At 45.6% G+C, this 18,805-nt stretch overlaps 2 protein-coding genes across 4 annotated transcripts in view; one reads left to right on the top strand and one right to left on the bottom strand.

Moving 5' to 3' along the window:
- MIPOL1 (mirror-image polydactyly 1) overlaps positions 1-4,215 on the bottom strand; it is a 254,510-nt gene extending 250,295 nt beyond the window's left edge. For both annotated transcript variants that reach the window (XM_048485912.1, XM_048485911.1), the window contains exon 1: positions 3,998-4,215. The gene's annotated coding sequence lies outside the window, so the exon portion shown is untranslated. The remainder of the gene's footprint in view (positions 1-3,997) is intronic.
- A 6,597-nt stretch (positions 4,216-10,812) lies between these two features.
- Positions 10,813-18,805, top strand: part of SLC25A21 (solute carrier family 25 member 21) — a 346,209-nt gene continuing 338,216 nt past the window's right edge. For both annotated transcript variants that reach the window (XM_048487003.1, XM_048487002.1), the window contains exon 1: positions 10,813-11,019. In XM_048487003.1, coding sequence (XP_048342960.1) covers positions 10,947-11,019 — 73 coding nt within the window. In that variant the 5' untranslated portion in view covers positions 10,813-10,946. The remainder of the gene's footprint in view (positions 11,020-18,805) is intronic.

Here is an 18,805-nt window from a genome sequence, read left to right as displayed (position 1 = left end):
CCCTTAGAATGTTCACAGAGATGGCCAGAGATGAGCAGTGAAAACAGTAAATAGGTAATACTGGTAGGTAATACGAAAGTGGAAGTGAAACACGCACACGACTTTTGCCATGTGAGACGTCAGGTGGGGTTCCCCCCTAAACACACATGCAGGTAACTTTCACTCTCTGTGCCTCACCCAATACTACCACACAACACACATACTCTCATCCACATCCAGCTCATCCTCACACACCTCACTCTGCCCTCCCTCACATCCAACCATCACTTACCCACTTCCTCACCCATATTCAGCTTCTTTATCACTAAAATCAAGCTGGGAGTTCTGCCTTTTTCTTCTAAGAAAATCCGCTGGGGTGGGGTGAACTTTTCAACACTACTGGCTCCTGCTTTCCTTTTGCATCGTGGCCCTTCTTAAAACCCAGGGAGCTTGCCTCTAATCTTGAGCTCACCACCATTCCTGCCTCTGCTGTCCTTCGACCAGGATAGCCTCCTTTGGGCCCCAGTTCTGCCTTTACCCAAGCCAGGATCTGCGCGTGGGCAAACCAGCCCTCATGGACAGCTGGATTTGCACTCTGACAGTTCCGTTGTGGAATGGAAAGGATTTCACCCTTATATCGTAAAAACTGGAGAAGACAGCACTCATTTAATAATGTGAATTGAAAAAGGGAAAGAGGGATTCCATTTGACCTACCCCAAAAGAAGCAAGAGGAGGAGGGAGGAGGGAGGAGTAGTTTGGATTTTCATATCCCCCCCTCTCTCTCCTGTAGGAGGACTCAAAGGGGTTTTCTTACAACTCCTCTCCTTAAGCCCTTCACACCTCACAACAAACACCTTGTGAGGTGGGTGGGGCTGAGGGAGCTCCGAAAAGCTGTGACTAGCCCAAGGTCACACAGCTGGTGTGTGTGGGAGTGCACAGGCTAATCTGAATTCCCCAGATAAGCCTCCGCAACTCAAGCTGCAGAGCTGGGAATCAAACCCGTTTCCTCCAGATCAGAGTACACCTGCTCTTAGTCACTACACCACTGCTGCTCCCAAAAGGCTATGCTGGGGATCATTGGACCTGCATGTGTGGGTTGCGGACTGTGATGAGAAGGACAATTGCCACAGCAACATGTGGCTGGGCCCCGCTAGTTGTATATATTAGTGGTGGTTTCAAAGTGGAATGTTTGCTACTTGATTATTTTAGAAAAGGGGCAGTTTGAAAATATGATAAATGGTTTTTTAAGAAGTACCTATTTCATTTCCCCCCCTTTCCCTACCCTTCCCCCATTCCTCTTAGGTGTTTTCAAAAGGTCCTTTGATCTTTTTCAATAATCTGATCAAAGCAAATCCTGCCATCTGGCACCCTGTCTCCTGCTCTCAAAAACAAAAGAAACGAAGTCATAAAATGTACAAAAACTCAATCCATAAGAGTGTATAACAATAACCATTATTCAAAATGCAATATAATGGAAGGATTTTTTTTAAAAAAAAAACTTTTTGTCACATACAAATTCTACACAATGAACAGTCTTTTTTTAAAAAAATTGCAGAACTATACAGCAAAAACCTTTTAAGTGGCCATGCGGCTGTAAATAGTAGAATGTTGATTTTTAAAATGAGCAATGGACTTGAATGACTCAGCCATTCGGAAGACTGGCAACTGTTGCTCCACTTCGGAACTAATTCTGTCTGTAATATCAACTGCTGCCACCTTAGGGCAGGATCAGCATAAGCATAAGCATAAGCATAAGCATTTTATTGTCATTGTGCACGCACAACGAAATTTACAGCAGCATTCCTCGATGCACACAATTTCAGACTCATACATCATCCTCACTTCCCCTTCCTCCACCCATCCCTACACAGCCCCAAATACATCAATATGAAGCAGCGGAGTTTAGCATAGCCACAGCTCTAGAGTAGAAGCTGTCTCTAAGCCTCTTTGTCCTAGTTCTGAGAGCCCTGTATCGTCTGCCAGATGGTAACAGTTTGAAAAGAGAGTGTGCTGGATGAGACGGGTCCCTCAGAATATTTTGGGCTTTATTTAGGCTTCGGGAATTATAGATTTCTTCCAAGGAGGGAAGAGGGCAGCCGATAATCCTTTGTGCAGTAGTGATCACCCTTTGAGCTTCTTCCTATTCGCCCACTGTGCAACTGGAGAACCATACACAGATGCAGTAGGTTAAGACACTCTATAGCACACAGCGTAAAAGGACACCTCAGAAGTTTTCCATCTAGTTGTTGCTTCCTTTAAAAGTCTCAGAAAGTACAGTCTTTGAAATGGGCTTTCTTAATCCACCGCTGCAGTCTGTACTTCCAGGTATTTCAAGTCCTCTCTAATCAAGCAACGCCCAGAAATTTAAAACTAGCCACCCGCTTCCACTTCTGATCTCCATTTATAGTCTAGGGCTGAATTTCTGATCTACTCCTCCTATCGTCCACTATGAGCCCCTCTGTCTTGGTATTGTTAAGAACCAGTTTATTTTCCCTTGCAATTCATGAGAGCAGTCGGTCCACTTATTCCGGATAGGCAGACTCACCTCCTCCAGAGATGGTATGCCCCACCACCGCCAGGCTGTGTCATCAGCAAATTTGATAATGGTGTTAATTAAGTGATAGACAGGAGTACAGTCATATGTATAAGTTGGTGAACAGTAGCGACTCCAACATTTGTTGTTTTCCTGTATGCTCTGACTATTTAGAGTAAGAACTGAGGAAACCCTCGATTCCTGAAGTCTAACCTCTGGGAACGCTCCAGACAGCAAGAAGCTCCCTAATCCACAAAACAGATTGAATGTGAGAGTCCAAGATCCAGCTCGAAGCCATACTCAGTCTTTTGTGGCTTAGATTAGTATTAACCGCGTAAACTAAAGTCCGCAAAAGCATTCGCATTATTAATTCCCTGATGTTCCAGGATACAAAGCAGTGTGGAGGCTTAATGGCAATGGCATAGCCTCTCCGCAGAGATCTATTAGTCCGATATGCGAACTGATGTTTATCAAATGTATCTGGAAGGCAAGAACTAATATGCCTATGGACCAGTTTTTCAAAACACTTCATGATGATGGGGGTGAGTCACATCTCAATTTAGAAAGTTATTAAACAGTCATCTGTTTATCAACAATAATGTTTGTGGTAGCCCATGAAGCCTATCACAGCCTATCGATTTTCACAATTATTTAAAATGTTACTGTACTTTTAAATACGGATATGAACTCTGTTTCTGGGACACTAACCAAAGCTCTGAGGGAACCACCATCTCATTTGCAAATAGATCTTTGCAACTCCAAGCCTGTTTTCAATAAACCTCTTAGCAACTGAGACTGGTGAAGAGGAGTCACTAGTTCACATTCTGCTTCTTTGTATATGAAAAACATAACCAACTCCATCAAACACCATTCCTCAAGCATTAAAAACAGGAAGTGTTTCAAGTTTATTTATTAACCACTTTCATTGGGAATACCAATGTTTAAAGTCGCATAATTGAGTCATTTACTGGTGATGAAAATTTACTCCAAAGCATTCCAAGTCACCATAAATTTGTCCACATAAGTCTTGCTTCTGTGGAAGAAAGGGTTAGGGAAAAGTGGGGGAAAATGAAGGGTGTGGCTGGATCACACTTACTGGCTACCGCAGCTCCAAGGTACACTGCCTCTAACATGGAAGTTCTATTTAGCAGTTACAGATAATGACAACTGACAGACCTATCCACACAACTTTTGGCAGTAACGTTCACGTGGGACCAAGACACCAGACAGTACAAAAATCATGCCGGTTGGGTCTTTTTGTTAATGAAACTGGCGGCCTGAACAAGTCGACGTTGTCTGTCGTCCTCCAAACATGAGACACTGCACGCTGACTCCCAAAGAACCAGCAAGAGGAAAGGTGCAAGCAGGACCCAAATAATCCTCCAGCCGACCCCAAGTGAAGCAACGTCCGACCCCAAGTGAAGCAACGTCCCACACTGTGATAAAGTCCCGCCTGCCTGCCTGGATGGAAATACGCCCGTTTACCTCTTTGTTTCACCCGGTACCCTGCCAGGCCAAACACACAGGGAAGGACGCCGCTCTGCGTTCTTGCACGTGTGCCAGCAGATACTCAGTCCGGCACAACTAGAGTCCAGACCGCGAACGAGCACACAGGCATGCAAGCCCAGCGCGCGCTCCCGGGACTCTGGGGGAACACGCCGCAGCTGAGCGGAACAGAGGAACTCGCCGGCTGACCGCACAGACTGCTGGGGCTTCTGGGTCAGTAGGAGGGTGGGACATCTGGCGACTCTGGGGTGGTGCGTGGGGATCTGCGCCGGCCTGTCCTTAGGCGCCTGCAGGGGGAGAGGAATCCTGGAGTGCAAGTATGCCGAGGAGCCTCGCGGAGAGTCTCTGTGTCTGCGTCGAGTCCTTGCGATAAAGAACTAGGCATCTTCCAGTATTTTCTAAAAAAAAAAACTAGGGAAAAGGGAAATACATGTATTTTTATGTGCTGGGCGTTTGTTTGAAATTGTATTCCTTTTAAAACAGCGGTTTCTATGCCAGTGCCGCGTTCACACTCAGAGCCAGAAACTTTCACATGGAGTTAGAGATGTTACACACAGGAATGTTTTAAGAAGTTACAACGGGGCAGACATGAATTCTGGTGACCTAGTTTTTGAAGGGTAAAAAATAAATGAAATTGTGCTTGGCTCTGGGGTAGAATGCTGTCAACATTAATCTGGGAACAAGTCCCTGAGTTTAGCACTTCCCAGAGTAACTATCAGGAGGTCTTTCTCTGCCCTGCCCATTTCAGAAGAGGGCGCAGCTGCACGTTGAAATGGGGAGGGGTGACAAAGAACAGGCCAGGTGGGAGACTTGGAGACGTTTCCTCTTCAGAGTCATTTTACAGGATGGTTGATGATATTGGCTGACCAGGTTCCATTCGACCTAGCCACAAGTTTTTTTCCCTCCATCTGCAGTCTTACCTGCCTTCTGTCCTGTGTTTCTGGGGATATTCTCCAAGGCAGACTTAAACCATGGTGATGAGAGTGAGACATTTCCTGATAGTTTTATAATTGTTGAGACTCCTCTTATACTTTCCCCTATGTCCAAATACAAAAATCACACATTAGAAATAGGGTGGTGGTGGTAGTGCAAGGACTTATGGGGGCATCTTATTTTTGACTCCATATTTTTGACTCCCTTTCCCTTCCCCTTTTCTGGCTTCCACAAATGAAACTGCCTTGTACTGAATCAGCCAATTGTTTTGTCAAGCTAAGTATAGGCTCTTTCCACACAAATCCCTGAAAACATTTCTGAAATGTTTTCAACCCCCCCTTTACTATGATGTATGTCTGCACTCACCCCCTCCAAATGATTCCTAACCACCATTTTGTGATCCCCCCTTTTTTTGTTTGTTGTGGCATCAATGCTTTCTACACTCCATCTTTTGAAGATTTAGCCCCCCAAAACTGAAAATTCTGCTGATTGCTCCAAAAATGGTGAGGGGAATGGAGAGTGAGCTAAAAAATGGCACCAAGGAGGAGATCCAGGAACAGCAGAGAGGCGTGGGAAACATCTTAAAGAGATTACACAGGCAAATGAAGCTGTTTTGAAAATGTTTCAACTAAAAATCATTTAAAAAGGGCATTCATTTAAAACGTTTTGAGGCTACAAATAAAACATTTTAGGAACCAAAGGGGGGAGGGCGGGTAAAAACAATGCAGAACTCCATGGAGGAAAGTTTTAATTTCTGTCTCAAAACGTTTTAAAAGGTTTGGGCAGAAAGGGCTAATATCTACTCTAACTAGCAGCAGTTATCTCAAACACAGTTCTTGCACATCATCTGATCAAGGATGTAGGAAAGGGGGGTTCCCGGGTTTAAACCCCCCCCCCCATGACATGTCCAAAGCTCCGACCCCGTTTGTGGGTTTTTGTATTTCTCAGGTGTTTTTGTTTTTGGCCTGCAAGGGGCGCAGTTCTTGGGCTAGCAGCACCAAAATTTCAGGGAGTTTTTGGGAGACTCTCCTGATGATACCACCAAGGTTTTGGTGAGGTTTGGTGCAGGGTGTCCAAAGTTATGGATGCCCAAAATGGGTGCCCCATCCCCCATTGTTTCCAATGGGAGCTAATAGGAGATGGGGGCTACACTTTTGATGGTCCATAACTTTGGACCTCCTGAACCAAACTTCACCAAACTGGGTGGTGTCATCAGGAGAGTCTCTTAAAGATACCCCAAAAGTTTGATGCTGCTAGCTTAACAATTGCACCCCTGACAGCAGGTACCCCCCACATTTTCCCAGATTCTCCTTTTAAATCCACCCCCTTCTGCATGGATTTAAAGGGAGAATCTGAGATCCCCAGTTTAAACAATGAAAGTGATGCTGTTTCACAGTGGGGGATAATCTACCCCCAAACAGCATCACTTTCAATGTTGTTTTAACTGAGGACCCCATATTCTCCCTTTAAGGTGGATTTAAAAGGAGAATCTGGGCTCCCTTGTTTAAACACAAGGGGAAATGATGCTGTTTTGGGGGTGGATTCAAGCATCACTGCAGCTGCCCATGTGGGGGGAAGGGGTCACAAAACTCAGATTTTGCACTGGGCTCCATTTTCCCTAGCTACACTTCTGTCCAGAGAGGAGGGCAGAAGGGGCTGCTGGCTGGGAACCCAGCGGGTGAGGGAGGGAAGGCAGGCGGGGCAGGGGAGTCTGTCGTCCCTGGCCTCGGAGAGCTGCTTTTATAAGCACTGAGGCTGGGGGTGGGGCTTTGGGAGGCGTGGCCATGCCCCCATGGGCGGGTGGGGGGCATGCCCTCCCGGAACCCATCCCATAAAAAATCAATACCTATGTCCCTGCATCAGATCCTTTTTAAAGCACTGCTGCATCATTGAGCCATAACCTGCTGCCAAAAGAGAGTAGAGATCCTGTTCTAGCTATATCATTCAGCCCTTTACTACAGAATTCTAACTGTGATCTTTGGTACAATGTTTGAGACATAGAAAATGAGGAGTTCAAGAAGATGATCCAGTGAGTTCGTATCATGAAAAACGCAGTAAAATACATACAACACTATCTTGCATTTCTTTTACAGAAAGGGTCACCAATTTCTTCCTGCGGCCCTTAAAGCATTTAATGCAAGTCTGCCCGCAACTCTTATATAGTGTTTATTTATGGATCCAATCCTGAAATAGAAATATCGATTGGATCCAATCTACCTTTTTGTATAAAATATTTAGTGTGACACCCTCTGTTCCCTATGCTACCTTGTGCCTAGAAGGTGGACAACATCTTCTGGAGACCAGGGCTTGGTGTATAACGTTCAAGCACTGGATCCAGCTTTGCTTCAGGCATAAGGACATGAGCCTCACTTCCCAGGCCTTAACTTTTCTGCATGCTACTGAATGGTGGGCCCTCATAGAAGTGACGCTGAAAGCCTTGGGCCTGCCTCCCAACGTTATAGCCATGCTCCCTCCCAATAAGATGTTCTCCACTATAAAATCTAGACTTTTTAAATTAGAACATCAGGAATAGATGACTCAGCAAAAAAAATTCTGCTCTCTCCTCTCCCTTGGCATCTCATATGGCCGCCTAGGAGTGGCCAGATATTTGTTTGCGCATTCTGATCTGGAGCACTGACATGCCATCACTTTGGTCAGATGCAATGCGCTTCCTTCCATTTTGAGGGATGGAAGAGGATCCAAAACACCCATTGCAAACATTTTTGCATCTGCACGCTGAAAACTGAAGAAACTGTACACCATGTTCTGTTTATTGCCCCCTTCATAACCGGACCAGAACAAAGTTCCTCTCAACCTTATTGATGGGCTTAGAGTGCTGGACAGACCAGCAGAAGACAGTTAATCTGTTAAACAACAAATCCAGTGATACTCTAGCACAGTCATAAACAAACTATCTTAATTTTGCTTTTTATTTTGTTTTTTATTTTAAATCTTTGTACTATGCCATTAAGGTTATCTGTTAAAAAAATGAGGAACAGAATACCATAATACATTTATTTATTTCATAAGGATATAATTCAGACCTTTTAAAAGGACAGGTGCTTTGGTCAATCAGGAAACAGGCCCAAACTGATACAGGTTGTGTCCACAACTATCCAATCAACAAGCTTTTGCTCTTAAGGAAAGAGTAGCAATACCTTGCTCTAAAGAGGTAGCCTGTGAGCCCCCTTTACTAGGAATTTCAGTAACAGCTATTTTCATTGTTAAGTGGTGTAGCAGTTAAGAGCAGGTGTACTCTAATCTGGAGGAACCGGGTTTGATTCCCTGCTCTGCTGCCTGAGCTGTGGAGGCTTATCTGGGAAATTCAGGTTAGCCTGTACACTCCAACACATGCCAGCTGGGTGACCTTGGGCTAGTCACGGTTCTTATGAGGTCTCCTGCCTCACAAGGTGTTTGTTGTGAGGGGGGAAGGGAGAGGAGTTTGTAAGCCCTTTTGAGTCTTCTACAGGAAAGCGGGAATATAAATCCAACTCCTCCTTCTCTTCTTCTTCCTCCTTTCAGACACCTTCTTAAACCAGGCGGCATGAGCCACTAACAGATTGGTCTGGTAAGTGCTTCAATCAGTTTTGTGTGCAGAGCCTTACCACAAAGATCAGCTATTTTCAGCTTGGCAGCAGTGGCTTTCAGGGAAGGGCAGTCTGGTGGATCTTGCTCAGCTGCCTGCATCTGTGGCTGGCATCTTCAGAGGTGTATCACAGAGGGAAGTCTGTTACACACTGTGTCCAGAGGGAAGTCTGTTACACAATATGCAACAAACTTCCCTCTGTGATACACCTCAGAAGATGCCAGCCACAGATGCAGGCGAAATGTTAGGAACAAGATCCACCAGACCACAGCTACAAAGCCTGGAAAACCCACCACAAGCAGTTGAATCTAGCCGTGAAAGCCTTTGACAATACATCAGCTCTTTCCATGCTGCAACAAAATATACCCACCAGTGCTCAGAAGAAGCATGGATACCAATTGTGTGGCAAAGACCTCTGCTGGATCTATCCATCTGCAGATAACACAGCTCCATTAGTTCCACAAGCAACATGCTGCATAAATGCTGCTTAAAATTGAGTCCAATGGGAAGTGCAAGTGCCTTCAGTTTTAAGGAGAATTTATGCTGCTCACTGATCATGGAAAGTCTGGAGCTGTGGTCATCTGTAGATAGGTAGATCACTGGATTTGGGTGCAGTTACTGTACTCTTTATGCAGTTTCCATTCAGATTACGCAACTTTCTTCTAGCAGTAATAAGATTCCACTCCTTCCCAAAGAAGCTACCTGGTCAATTGTTTTTGATTGGCTCAAAATACATATAGATTGTTTTTACCCAGGTTCAGATTCTGATTTTTTTTAAAACGCAAACAGATAGAATCTCAAATACTTCAAAAAAAATAAGTCTTATAACACCATAAGGACTAATATTTATTGTAGCACAAGTTTTCATACTGTAGAGGAACCTCATCATATTCATGAAATGTGATATTTTAGCAACATATGAAACACAAAACTTGAAGACATGAAGGCAAAAATTGGTGGAGCCTCCCCTTCAGCGGGCACTGGTAACTATGTGTTGTATGTCCAATGATTAGCTAAGTATTTAAAACTTCCTATATGTAGGTCATGAGGACTCCATTGGCCACAGTCAGGGCAATTGTTTTAATGCAGAGAGGGGTTTTTTTTCTAGTTACCCCACAGCTATCATTATTTGTCCATTTAGATGTGATGGTCGATAGCTAGCCATGTACCTCAGGGGAACAATTCCTTTGTGCTAGAAGCAAATCTCGAGCTAAAGATAACATATAGCTACATATGTGGTCTTGGTACTTTTGGGGGGTTGTCTAATGGGAGGGTGAAGGAGGTGTATTGGTTTTGCAGTACTACAGCCAGAAAAGGGGGTGGGGGGATACATCACTTCCTACATATACCCCATATGAGAATCTTGGACAAAACAGGGAGTTGCGGTGAGGAGTGGAAAATCCGGCTGCATTCTTTCCAAGGCATATCATTCCCTGTTGGCATGATGCAGTACAATTAAGACAGTAAATCCGTGGCACCTTAAAGTCTTAAGTGCCATTCTAAACCGAGTTACTCTTTTTAAGACCACTGACCTCAATATAATTAGAAGTGTCTAGCAGGTACATTTATGAACACAGGTAATACAACAGGGGCCTTTAACAACTCCTACTTTCTCTCACCCTGTTTGTAGCTCTGGCTAAAAACACAAGTTGTCCCCTCCTGCATAAAACCAATGGTCCGCCTAATCCATTTCCCTGTTCCACATAGTGCAAACCAGTTACCCTGGCCACCCTAAAAGCAGAGCGTAGAGGGCTACCACCCATCAAACCACACTTACTGGTATTTGAAGGTTCACTAGCTCTGAATAAGTAGTTTACTTTAGTAATTCCATCCAATAGTCGTTTATTTAGATATTTATAGAGGGTTTTTCTCCCCATTGAAAGTGGCTTACAGCTTCATTCTTCCCTCTTCTGTGCTTGTCCTCACAACAACCCTATGAGGTAGCTTAGACTGAGAGACAGTGACCAACCCAGCAAAGTTCCATGACAGAGGGAGGGATTCAAAAGTTTCAAAGCCATCACCCCACTACCTGGCATTGAACAGCATAATTACTGGCTGGGCAAAGGATTTTCTTGCCGCTCCATGACTTTGTTCAAGACAAGTAATTAACGATTACGCAAAAAATTAAACGTAGTAGATCTTTAAGGTCCCACAAGTTTATTTTCCAAGCAGAGGCTGCAACCATCGGCCTGGCTTGGGCTCCAAACGCCCTTTGGTCGCGCAGTATAAAGGTTACAGCGCCGAGGGGCCAGCTCTGGAAAGAGATCAAGCAGGCATGTTTTTGGAAAGACTCCAAAGAGGCGCCTTCGCCACTTCCCCTTCCTCCGCTGGGTGGCTGTTTGCAAACCCACAAGACCCGGCCAACTTTCCTCGGCGTTTGTTTCTCAGCATATCTTCCTCGGCGTAAAAATGACCCAGCCCGGGAACCAGGGGAGCTTTTGGAGAGAAGCTTCACACCAGATCCTTGCAGGAGGCTCGGCGGGTAAGTCAGCCTCCTCCATCCGGCCGCACTAGTTCTTCCGCCCGAGTCCTTGTTTCTATCATTTTTCACTACTTCCGTTGCGCGCTAATTACTTTCCCTGTTGCTACACTTAGTCCAGAGTTTGGATCCCCCACCCTCGCCTTGCGCGCTCTAAGCCCACCTGCTCTCTGCTACGGGGTTGTCTTCCCAGGTTTCTCACATTTGTTCCTCCCACTTTGTGTATCGCGCGAATACGGCGTGTTCGCCGGTTGCGTTTGTTTGGTTCCTGGACTCAGTGGTTCCTTCCTTGTGGAGCTTCGTTTTGAAAGCAGATTGTTCTATTCTGCAGGCTCTTCATATTGCAAGTCCTGTTAGTACTCTAGTGTGTTGGTCTGTACACTTGTATTTAAGAACCAATGCAATATCCTCTTTTAATTTCGAAGAGGAAAAAAATAGCGACTTATAATTATTACAAGTTGAATCTGTCGCTTAAGCAACTGTTGTGTTATTGGAATGTTAGACCTAAATCATATTCTGTTCTGCCTTTGTAGAAAGGGATCGAAGTAATGTGAAATTCTATCATTTATTTCTCTTCTCCATATTTCATGAATGAAAACAATATAGAAAAATTGCACTTTGGGAAATGGGAAAGGTGCTTGTTTTGATCCAGCAAGGATTAGAGTTTCGTGTTAAAAGTAACCTTTGCACACTGATGTCGCAAATCTGCTGTACTAGAGTTGAAAGTGTGTTGAATACTTCGAAAAGAATACTGGAGCAATTGTACAGTACACTTAAGATAACCACTGTGTAACTTCTTGGATTCCTGTTCTAAAAATAATAGTTGGCGAGAAACAGAGACAATGTACTGATATCTGTGGTGACTGTCATCAAACCCTTGTCAACTCCATCACCCTTTGTAATATTCAAAAGTTAAATTTGTGTTTTGTTATAGTTACAGACTACCAGAATTTGGAGTCATTCCAGGTCGGAATTTAATTAGGGGTTTGGGTAAGCTGGGTAGGCAAACAATTCTGAAGGACTCTTATAGTGCAGTCCTGCACTGCATGTTGGGGACGTGCAGCCGTGGTGCAACTGTCCTGCCTTCTAACTGTGCAATCCAGAAGCGGGGGGAGGGGGGATCACATTGGAAGCAGCAGAAGGATTGCACTGGTGTCCATGCCACCATTACTGTGCAAAGTGGCTTGAACACCAGTGCTGAGGGGCTTACTCTGGTGGCAGGGCACTGCGGTAAAGGAACCAGGAAGCATTCCTCACAGCTGTCATTCCTGCACCATAGGAGGTTGTGCTGGTGTCTGGGGGCATTCTGAGAGCATTCCCACCCAGTCCCACTCACCTGCTCAGGCTCCAAAAGCATGAAGCTGAGATCCACTCTTCAGCTGTGAGCCTGCCACCTGTAAGCGAAGGTTCAGGTTCTCTCTGGTGCCCTCTGCTGCACCTCAACCCACATCTGAAGACCTAGGGGATGCCAACAGCTTTGTTCTCTGGCACATGCTGCAACTAGGCACTTCCCTCAATCCCCCACTGCTCCCTGCACCCCCTCCCCCAGTTCTTCTGCTCTACCCTACCCATCCTTGGGAAGACTTTCAGCCCAGGAACACCACACATGCTGATAGCTGATTTACACCACCAAGAAGTGCGGCATAAGTTGGTCTTCCTAATGGAATTTTTCAGGTGAAAGTGCTTTAAAAAAAAACTTTCCCACTCCCACAGCCTGAAACCCCATTGGAGGTGGCGCCGGGGCACTGCTGTGGTGCCGTCCCTTGCCACTGTTCTACTCCTCGCCCCTTTGGCTTGGGCTGTTTGAGGCTTGCTGCTCTGCTGCCAGGAAGCTGGCAACAATTCTACCCTTTCTCCTGTGAAAGTTGTATATGCAGTTCAGTGGGCTGAGTCACTAATTTTGCAGACATAAGTCTGCACTGGCAGATGGGGGCATTCTGGGCTGAAAGGGCTCAGGACAACTAGAGCTAGCCCCCCCACCCCTGAAACACCTGCTTTGGCAGTGGCTCAGTCTCTTGCACTAGAGAAGCATTGTTGCCAAGTCTTCACTGATGGCCAGATATCACACTGCCACATGGCTCCCCACCACAAGGTGTAAGTTCCTCTGCACTGGCATAAATGCCCCTTATATTAGTGCAAGTGGCATTTATAATGAGCATCATGCCACCTCCTAAGTGGTTTTGCCCCCCCCTCCTTATTATTTATTATTTTATTTATTTTTTAAGCTTTTATACCGCCCCATCCCCGGAGGGCTCTGGGCGGTGTACAGCAGAGGGAAAACAATGTAAATAATTAAATTAAAACATTTAAAAGCAGCGACAACCATAAAACATTCCTAATAATATGATAAACTACTGTAAAATAGATGGCGTTCACTAATCTACTATAGTAATTTCGTCACCTCCCCCAAAAGGGGGGGCGTCCAGCATTCTAACCTAAAAATTCCCTCCCCCTTCCAAAAGGGAGGAATGGCGAGTCTGAGATGACAGCTGGCCCAGATGTCAGGGCCCGGCCCAAGTATCAGGGCCGGGCCAGGGGGGGGCACTCCATCAACGGGCTGAGTCCTCCAAAGGCTCCGGCGGAACAGCTCCTAGCCTCTACAGGCCTTCTCATGGAACTCTCGGGCCAAGGTCCCGCGAGTAGGCCCGGACAGCTGGAGTGGAAGAGCTGCTCCACCAGGCCGGGGCCAGAGTCCGCGGAAGGCTCTGGCCTGCGTGTGGAGGCCAGCCGTGATTATCGAGGGCCAGGGACCACTCAGTAGATTGGCCTCCCACCGGGATCGGAGAGGCTCGCAGTAGGTAATTGACGTGATGGGCAGGTGATGCGGTCTCGAAGATAACGATGGTCTCCAGGCCGCCGAAGGCCTTTGAAGGTCAATACCAGCACTCTTGAAGATGATCCGAATTCCACCGGAGCCAGTGCAGCTCGGCACAGTATAGGTTGAATATGTAGCCAGGGTGGCACTACTCTGGCAAGCAGGCGTGTCATTGCCATGCTGGACTCAGTTTTAATCTTCCGGATCAAAACGCTAAGGGAAGGCCTTCGCCAGAGAGCAAGTTAAGCAATAGTCCAATCTGGGAGATGACCTGCTGCGCAGTATCACAGTGGCTAGGTCCGCTTTGGAGAGGAAGGGCGCCAGCCGCCGGGCCTGGCGAAGATGCGGAAGAAAGCAGTCTGGTTGTATGCGGCCACCTGGGTCTCCATTGACAGAGATTTGAATCCAGGTGGACTCCCCAGGCTGCATGCTAATGGAGGGGGGCTCAGTTAAAGTGGCCCCCTCCCACACCGGGCGCGCTGGAAAGACTTCCCCACGCTGCCAAGCTTCATGGTGAGGATCTCCGCCTTCTCATGGATTCAGTTTCAACCTGCTCTTGCCGCGAACCAACCAGCAAGCAACCGCTTCCAAACAGTGCTGTGGTTAGCCACAGGGTGGGCGGCTGCCCTCCATCAACAGAACGAGCTGGAGTGTCATCTGCATACTGGATGACATACCAGCCCTCAAACTCCGCATCCAGCTGAGCAAGGGGTCGCGATATAGATATTAAATAGCAGCTGGGATAGTAGTGCCCCCTGGGCAATACACCGCATTGAAGCTGGCACTTCCGGGAGGCTTTGATCCCCGGGCACTTCACTTAAGCTGACTCCGGCCCCGGAGAAACGGAGACAATCCATTGAAGGACAGTACCTCGTGACTCCAGAGGCAGCCAGGCGGTGGGCTTCAAAGCAATCGTGGTCGCACTCAGCATCAAACGCCGCGTCAGATCTAACAACACCAGCAGCGCCGATCCGCCTCGGTCAAGCTGGAATACGGGAGTGTATTCCGTGATCGGGCGACGCAGAACAGTCTTCCGGCCATTCCATGCCCAGCACTCCGGAAGCCGGACTGGAAGGCCGGGTCAAAAGCCGAAGCGCCATCCAGAAAAAACCTTGGAAGTTGCCTGTAACACCACTCTTTCAATTACTCTTCCCCAGAAACCGCATTCGCAGACGGGGCGGAAATTGGGCCAGATCACCGCTCGGATCTAACGATGGTCTTTTTAAGAGTGGGCGGACCACTGGCTCTTCCAATTCCATCCGGTAAGGTTCCTTGCTCTGGCGGAACCATTGATTATAATTTCAACAGATGGGGTCGCGAGGCTCCGGCCCCGCAGGTTTTCACAAGCCAGGACGGGTAATGCATCCAGAGGACAAGTAGTAGGTCTAACAGCAGCTAAGGCTCTGTCGACAGCGGCTTCAGAGAGCAGGGAGAACTGGGCCAAACAAGGGCCCGAAGACGGTAAGGGAGTCTCCAGTTCACCAATTGTAGCTATAATGTGGGCGAAAGGTCATGGCATGGAGCGCCGCAATCTTATCCGCACAAAAGCTCTTGGCAAATGCTTACTCATGCAGCTGATAACCTCAATTGGGAATTTGAAGATCTCTCTCCGATAAAGGGAAAGTGTCAATGACTCGAATTATGCACAACAAAGTGTGCTGGGAGCGTAGAGCTAGGCCGGATCGCTGCAGGGAGGAGGAGAGAAGAAGGACCCCTCTTCAACTTCGCTTCGATACAAGCCCACCTCATAGAGCTTCTCTACAAGCGTCCTATAGGGTGTTCGCGCAGGGTGTTCGCGCAGCTTCGTCCCTTGCGTTTGATCCTTAGAATTGTTCTATAGTCTATATGTGCCTTCCTTTGTTTATTCTGACTAAAGTTATACTTTGTTTACTGAAGACATCCCTCATCATATTCCTGAGTGATTGTGTCATCCAAAACCGACCCTATCTTCACTCCTAGCAATTCCCCATGCAGTCCATGGCTTGTCCAGAGGAGGGATTGATACTTGCAAATTGCAGATTTCAGATGCTTCCCTCTTGATTATTGTGCTGGAGTAGGCAGTATGGACTCCAGGCAGGCTAGAGTAGGCAGTAGGCAGTGTTCCAGCACTGTATTTGTGCTGTGCATACAAAAGAGAGTGTGCATAGAATATATGAGGCAATTTCCCATTAATTGATTTGATGTCTGTCATCCATGAAGAATAGGAGCATCAAAGGGAGTGACGTGATTGAGATGGCTGGTGGTAGAGTTTTCTCTGATTATTTTGTGTTTTTGAAGTTGCTGATATGAACTCTGTAGGTGAGAGAGCATGTTCATTGCATCCAAAGAGTTCAGTAGAAGGCACTAGTAACAGGTGTTGGCAAAGATCTTTGGGTGAGCCACTACCAGTATAGAGCTGCATAAACAAATGACTTCTCTTTTTATAGAACAGTCATATGTGTTCATAATATATACCAGATGCTGACATAATGATTGCCATCTTGTCTAAATCATAGAACTGCAGTGCCCATTCATTTACTCTAGGAGAACAGTACGTGTGTTTGGAGACCGGATTTATTGGTGGTTGTTTCAAGTTGCCAATTTCTTAATAGAAAGATGAAATGTGAAATCTGTTCTTAGAGGTTAATGTAGAAATTGAAAATCCATTGTTGTACTGACTGAGCAATACCATTCTGCATCCTGTTCCACTCTCTGAAAACCCAGAAACAACAACAACAAACAACAATAATAATCGAGCTTCAGCGTCTATGGTACAAACCAGCATCTATGGTACAAACCAGAGGTCATCCCAGTGGTAATCGGCACACTGGGCACCATTCCGAAAACACTAGGGCAGCACTTGAAACATTTTCGAATTGACAAAATTAACATCTGTCAGATTCAGAAGGCAGCCCTGCTGGGATCCGCACGAATACTACGCCGATACATTACAACTTCCTAGGCCTCTGGGTGAGGCTCGAATTGTAATGAAATGCTAACAACCAGCTAAAGATCTGGCAGCTGTGAAATCAATAATAATAATAATAATAATAATAATAATAATAATAATAATAATAATAATAATAATAATAATAATAATAATTTGCTGCAAACTCAGAAAACCAAACAAGAATACAGAAAAAATGTGATTAAAATGAGGACTGAAAGCTGGCACAACAAAGCACTGCACGGCCAATTTCTGGAGAAAATCAAAGACAAGGTGGATAACGAAAAGACCTGGCTGTGGTTAACAACTGGAACTCTGAAAAAGGAAACTGAATCCCTGATTTTAGCCGCCCAAGAGCAAGCCATGATAGAAACAAATTTGATCTAAGGCCAAAATTAAAAAATCCTCAAGATGATTTAAAATGCAAAGATTATTACCAAGAAGCTGATGAATCCTGTAGATCATGTCCTCAGCTGCATGCAAAGAGATTGCCCAGACTAGAGTACAAACAGAGACACAACTCAGTGGCCAAGATGATCCACTGGGAATTTATGCAAAAGAATTTACAACATAAGAACAGCTGAAGAACTGGTGGGAACATTGTCCAGAGAAAGTAATGGAAAATGAGAAGGTCAAGATCCTGTGGACTTCGAGATCCAAATGGACAAAGCAAGTGTGGAAACACAATACACCACAGACATCACTTCCCTGTGGGATTGAGGACAAGAGAAGTGACCATCATCGACATACAGCAGTCCCGGTGATAGCAGGGCTTCATTGAAAAAGAACACAAGAAGGTCACTAGGATACCGCGATTTGAAAATCGAGGAGCTTTAAACGTCTATGGCACAAAACCAGCTAGAGGTGCGTCCCAGTGGTAATCGGCATCGGCTGAAGCCATCCCAAAAACACTAGGGCAGCACTTGAAACATCTTCGAATTGACAAAATTAACATCTGTCAAATTCAGAAGGCAGCCCTGCTGGGATCCGTACGAATACTATGCCGATACATTACAACTTCCTAGGCCTCTGGGTGAGGCTCGAATTGTAATGAAGGTCAACAACCAGCTAAAGATCTGTCAGCTGTGAAATCTACCATAACAACCACCACCACCACCACCACCACCACCACCCAGAAACAAGGTCAAATGTTTTTAAGGTTAGGTTTTCTAGCCCGTGAAAGAAGCATTTAAAAGCATTTTTACAAAATTAGCAGATGCCAGAACATAAGAAGAGACCTGCTGATTCAGACAAGTGGTCCGTTTAGAATAGCATTGTCTATCACACAGTACCTATAAGATACTTTAGAGAGCCAACACGAAGACTGAAGCCTTCCCCCGATGTTGCCTCCTGACACTGATATTCAATGGCTTTCTGCCTCTGGTTATTTTAGTCACTATGACTAGTAGCCACAGTTAGACCCATCCTCCATTAATCTGTCTAATCCTCTTTTAAAGCCATCTGTGCCTGAGGTCATCAGTATATCCTCTGGCAGTGAATTCTACATTTTACTCACTCATTGAGTAAAGATTTCATTTTGTCCACCTGAATCTACTACGAAACAACTTAATTGGATGCCCCTGAGCTCTGTTATTTTGGGGGAGAAAAAGTTCCATCTATCCACTCTGTCTACCCTGTGCATAAGCCTCTGAGACTCTTAGTTATCTCACTTCTGAGATGAAAAGTCCTAGACACTTCAGATCTTTCTTGTAGGAAAGGTGCCCCTTAATCACCTTGGTTGCCTCCTTTTTTGCCTTTTCATGCTCTGCAATGTCTTTTTTGAGATATGGTGACTGCAACTGTACACAGTATTCCAAATGAGACCGCAGCATGGAGCGACAAAGGTTATTATAATATTGTCTCTTTTATTTTCATTTTCCCAATAATCCCCATCATGAACTTTGCCCCTTTTCACTGCTGCAGCATATTGGGTGGACATTTTCATTGCGTTACCTACTTGAACCACAAGAATTCTTTCCCTTTCAGTCTCAGCAAGTTTAGACTTTATTAGCATATACTGTAAATTGGGATTTTTTTTTTGTTCAGTT

Source organism: Sphaerodactylus townsendi, linkage group LG02 (assembly GCF_021028975.2).
Source record: "Sphaerodactylus townsendi isolate TG3544 linkage group LG02, MPM_Stown_v2.3, whole genome shotgun sequence".
Classification (NCBI taxonomy): Eukaryota; Metazoa; Chordata; class Lepidosauria; order Squamata; family Sphaerodactylidae; genus Sphaerodactylus; species Sphaerodactylus townsendi.
Note: the sequence above shows the minus strand (reverse complement) of the source record. Positions and strands in the feature narration are given on the sequence as shown.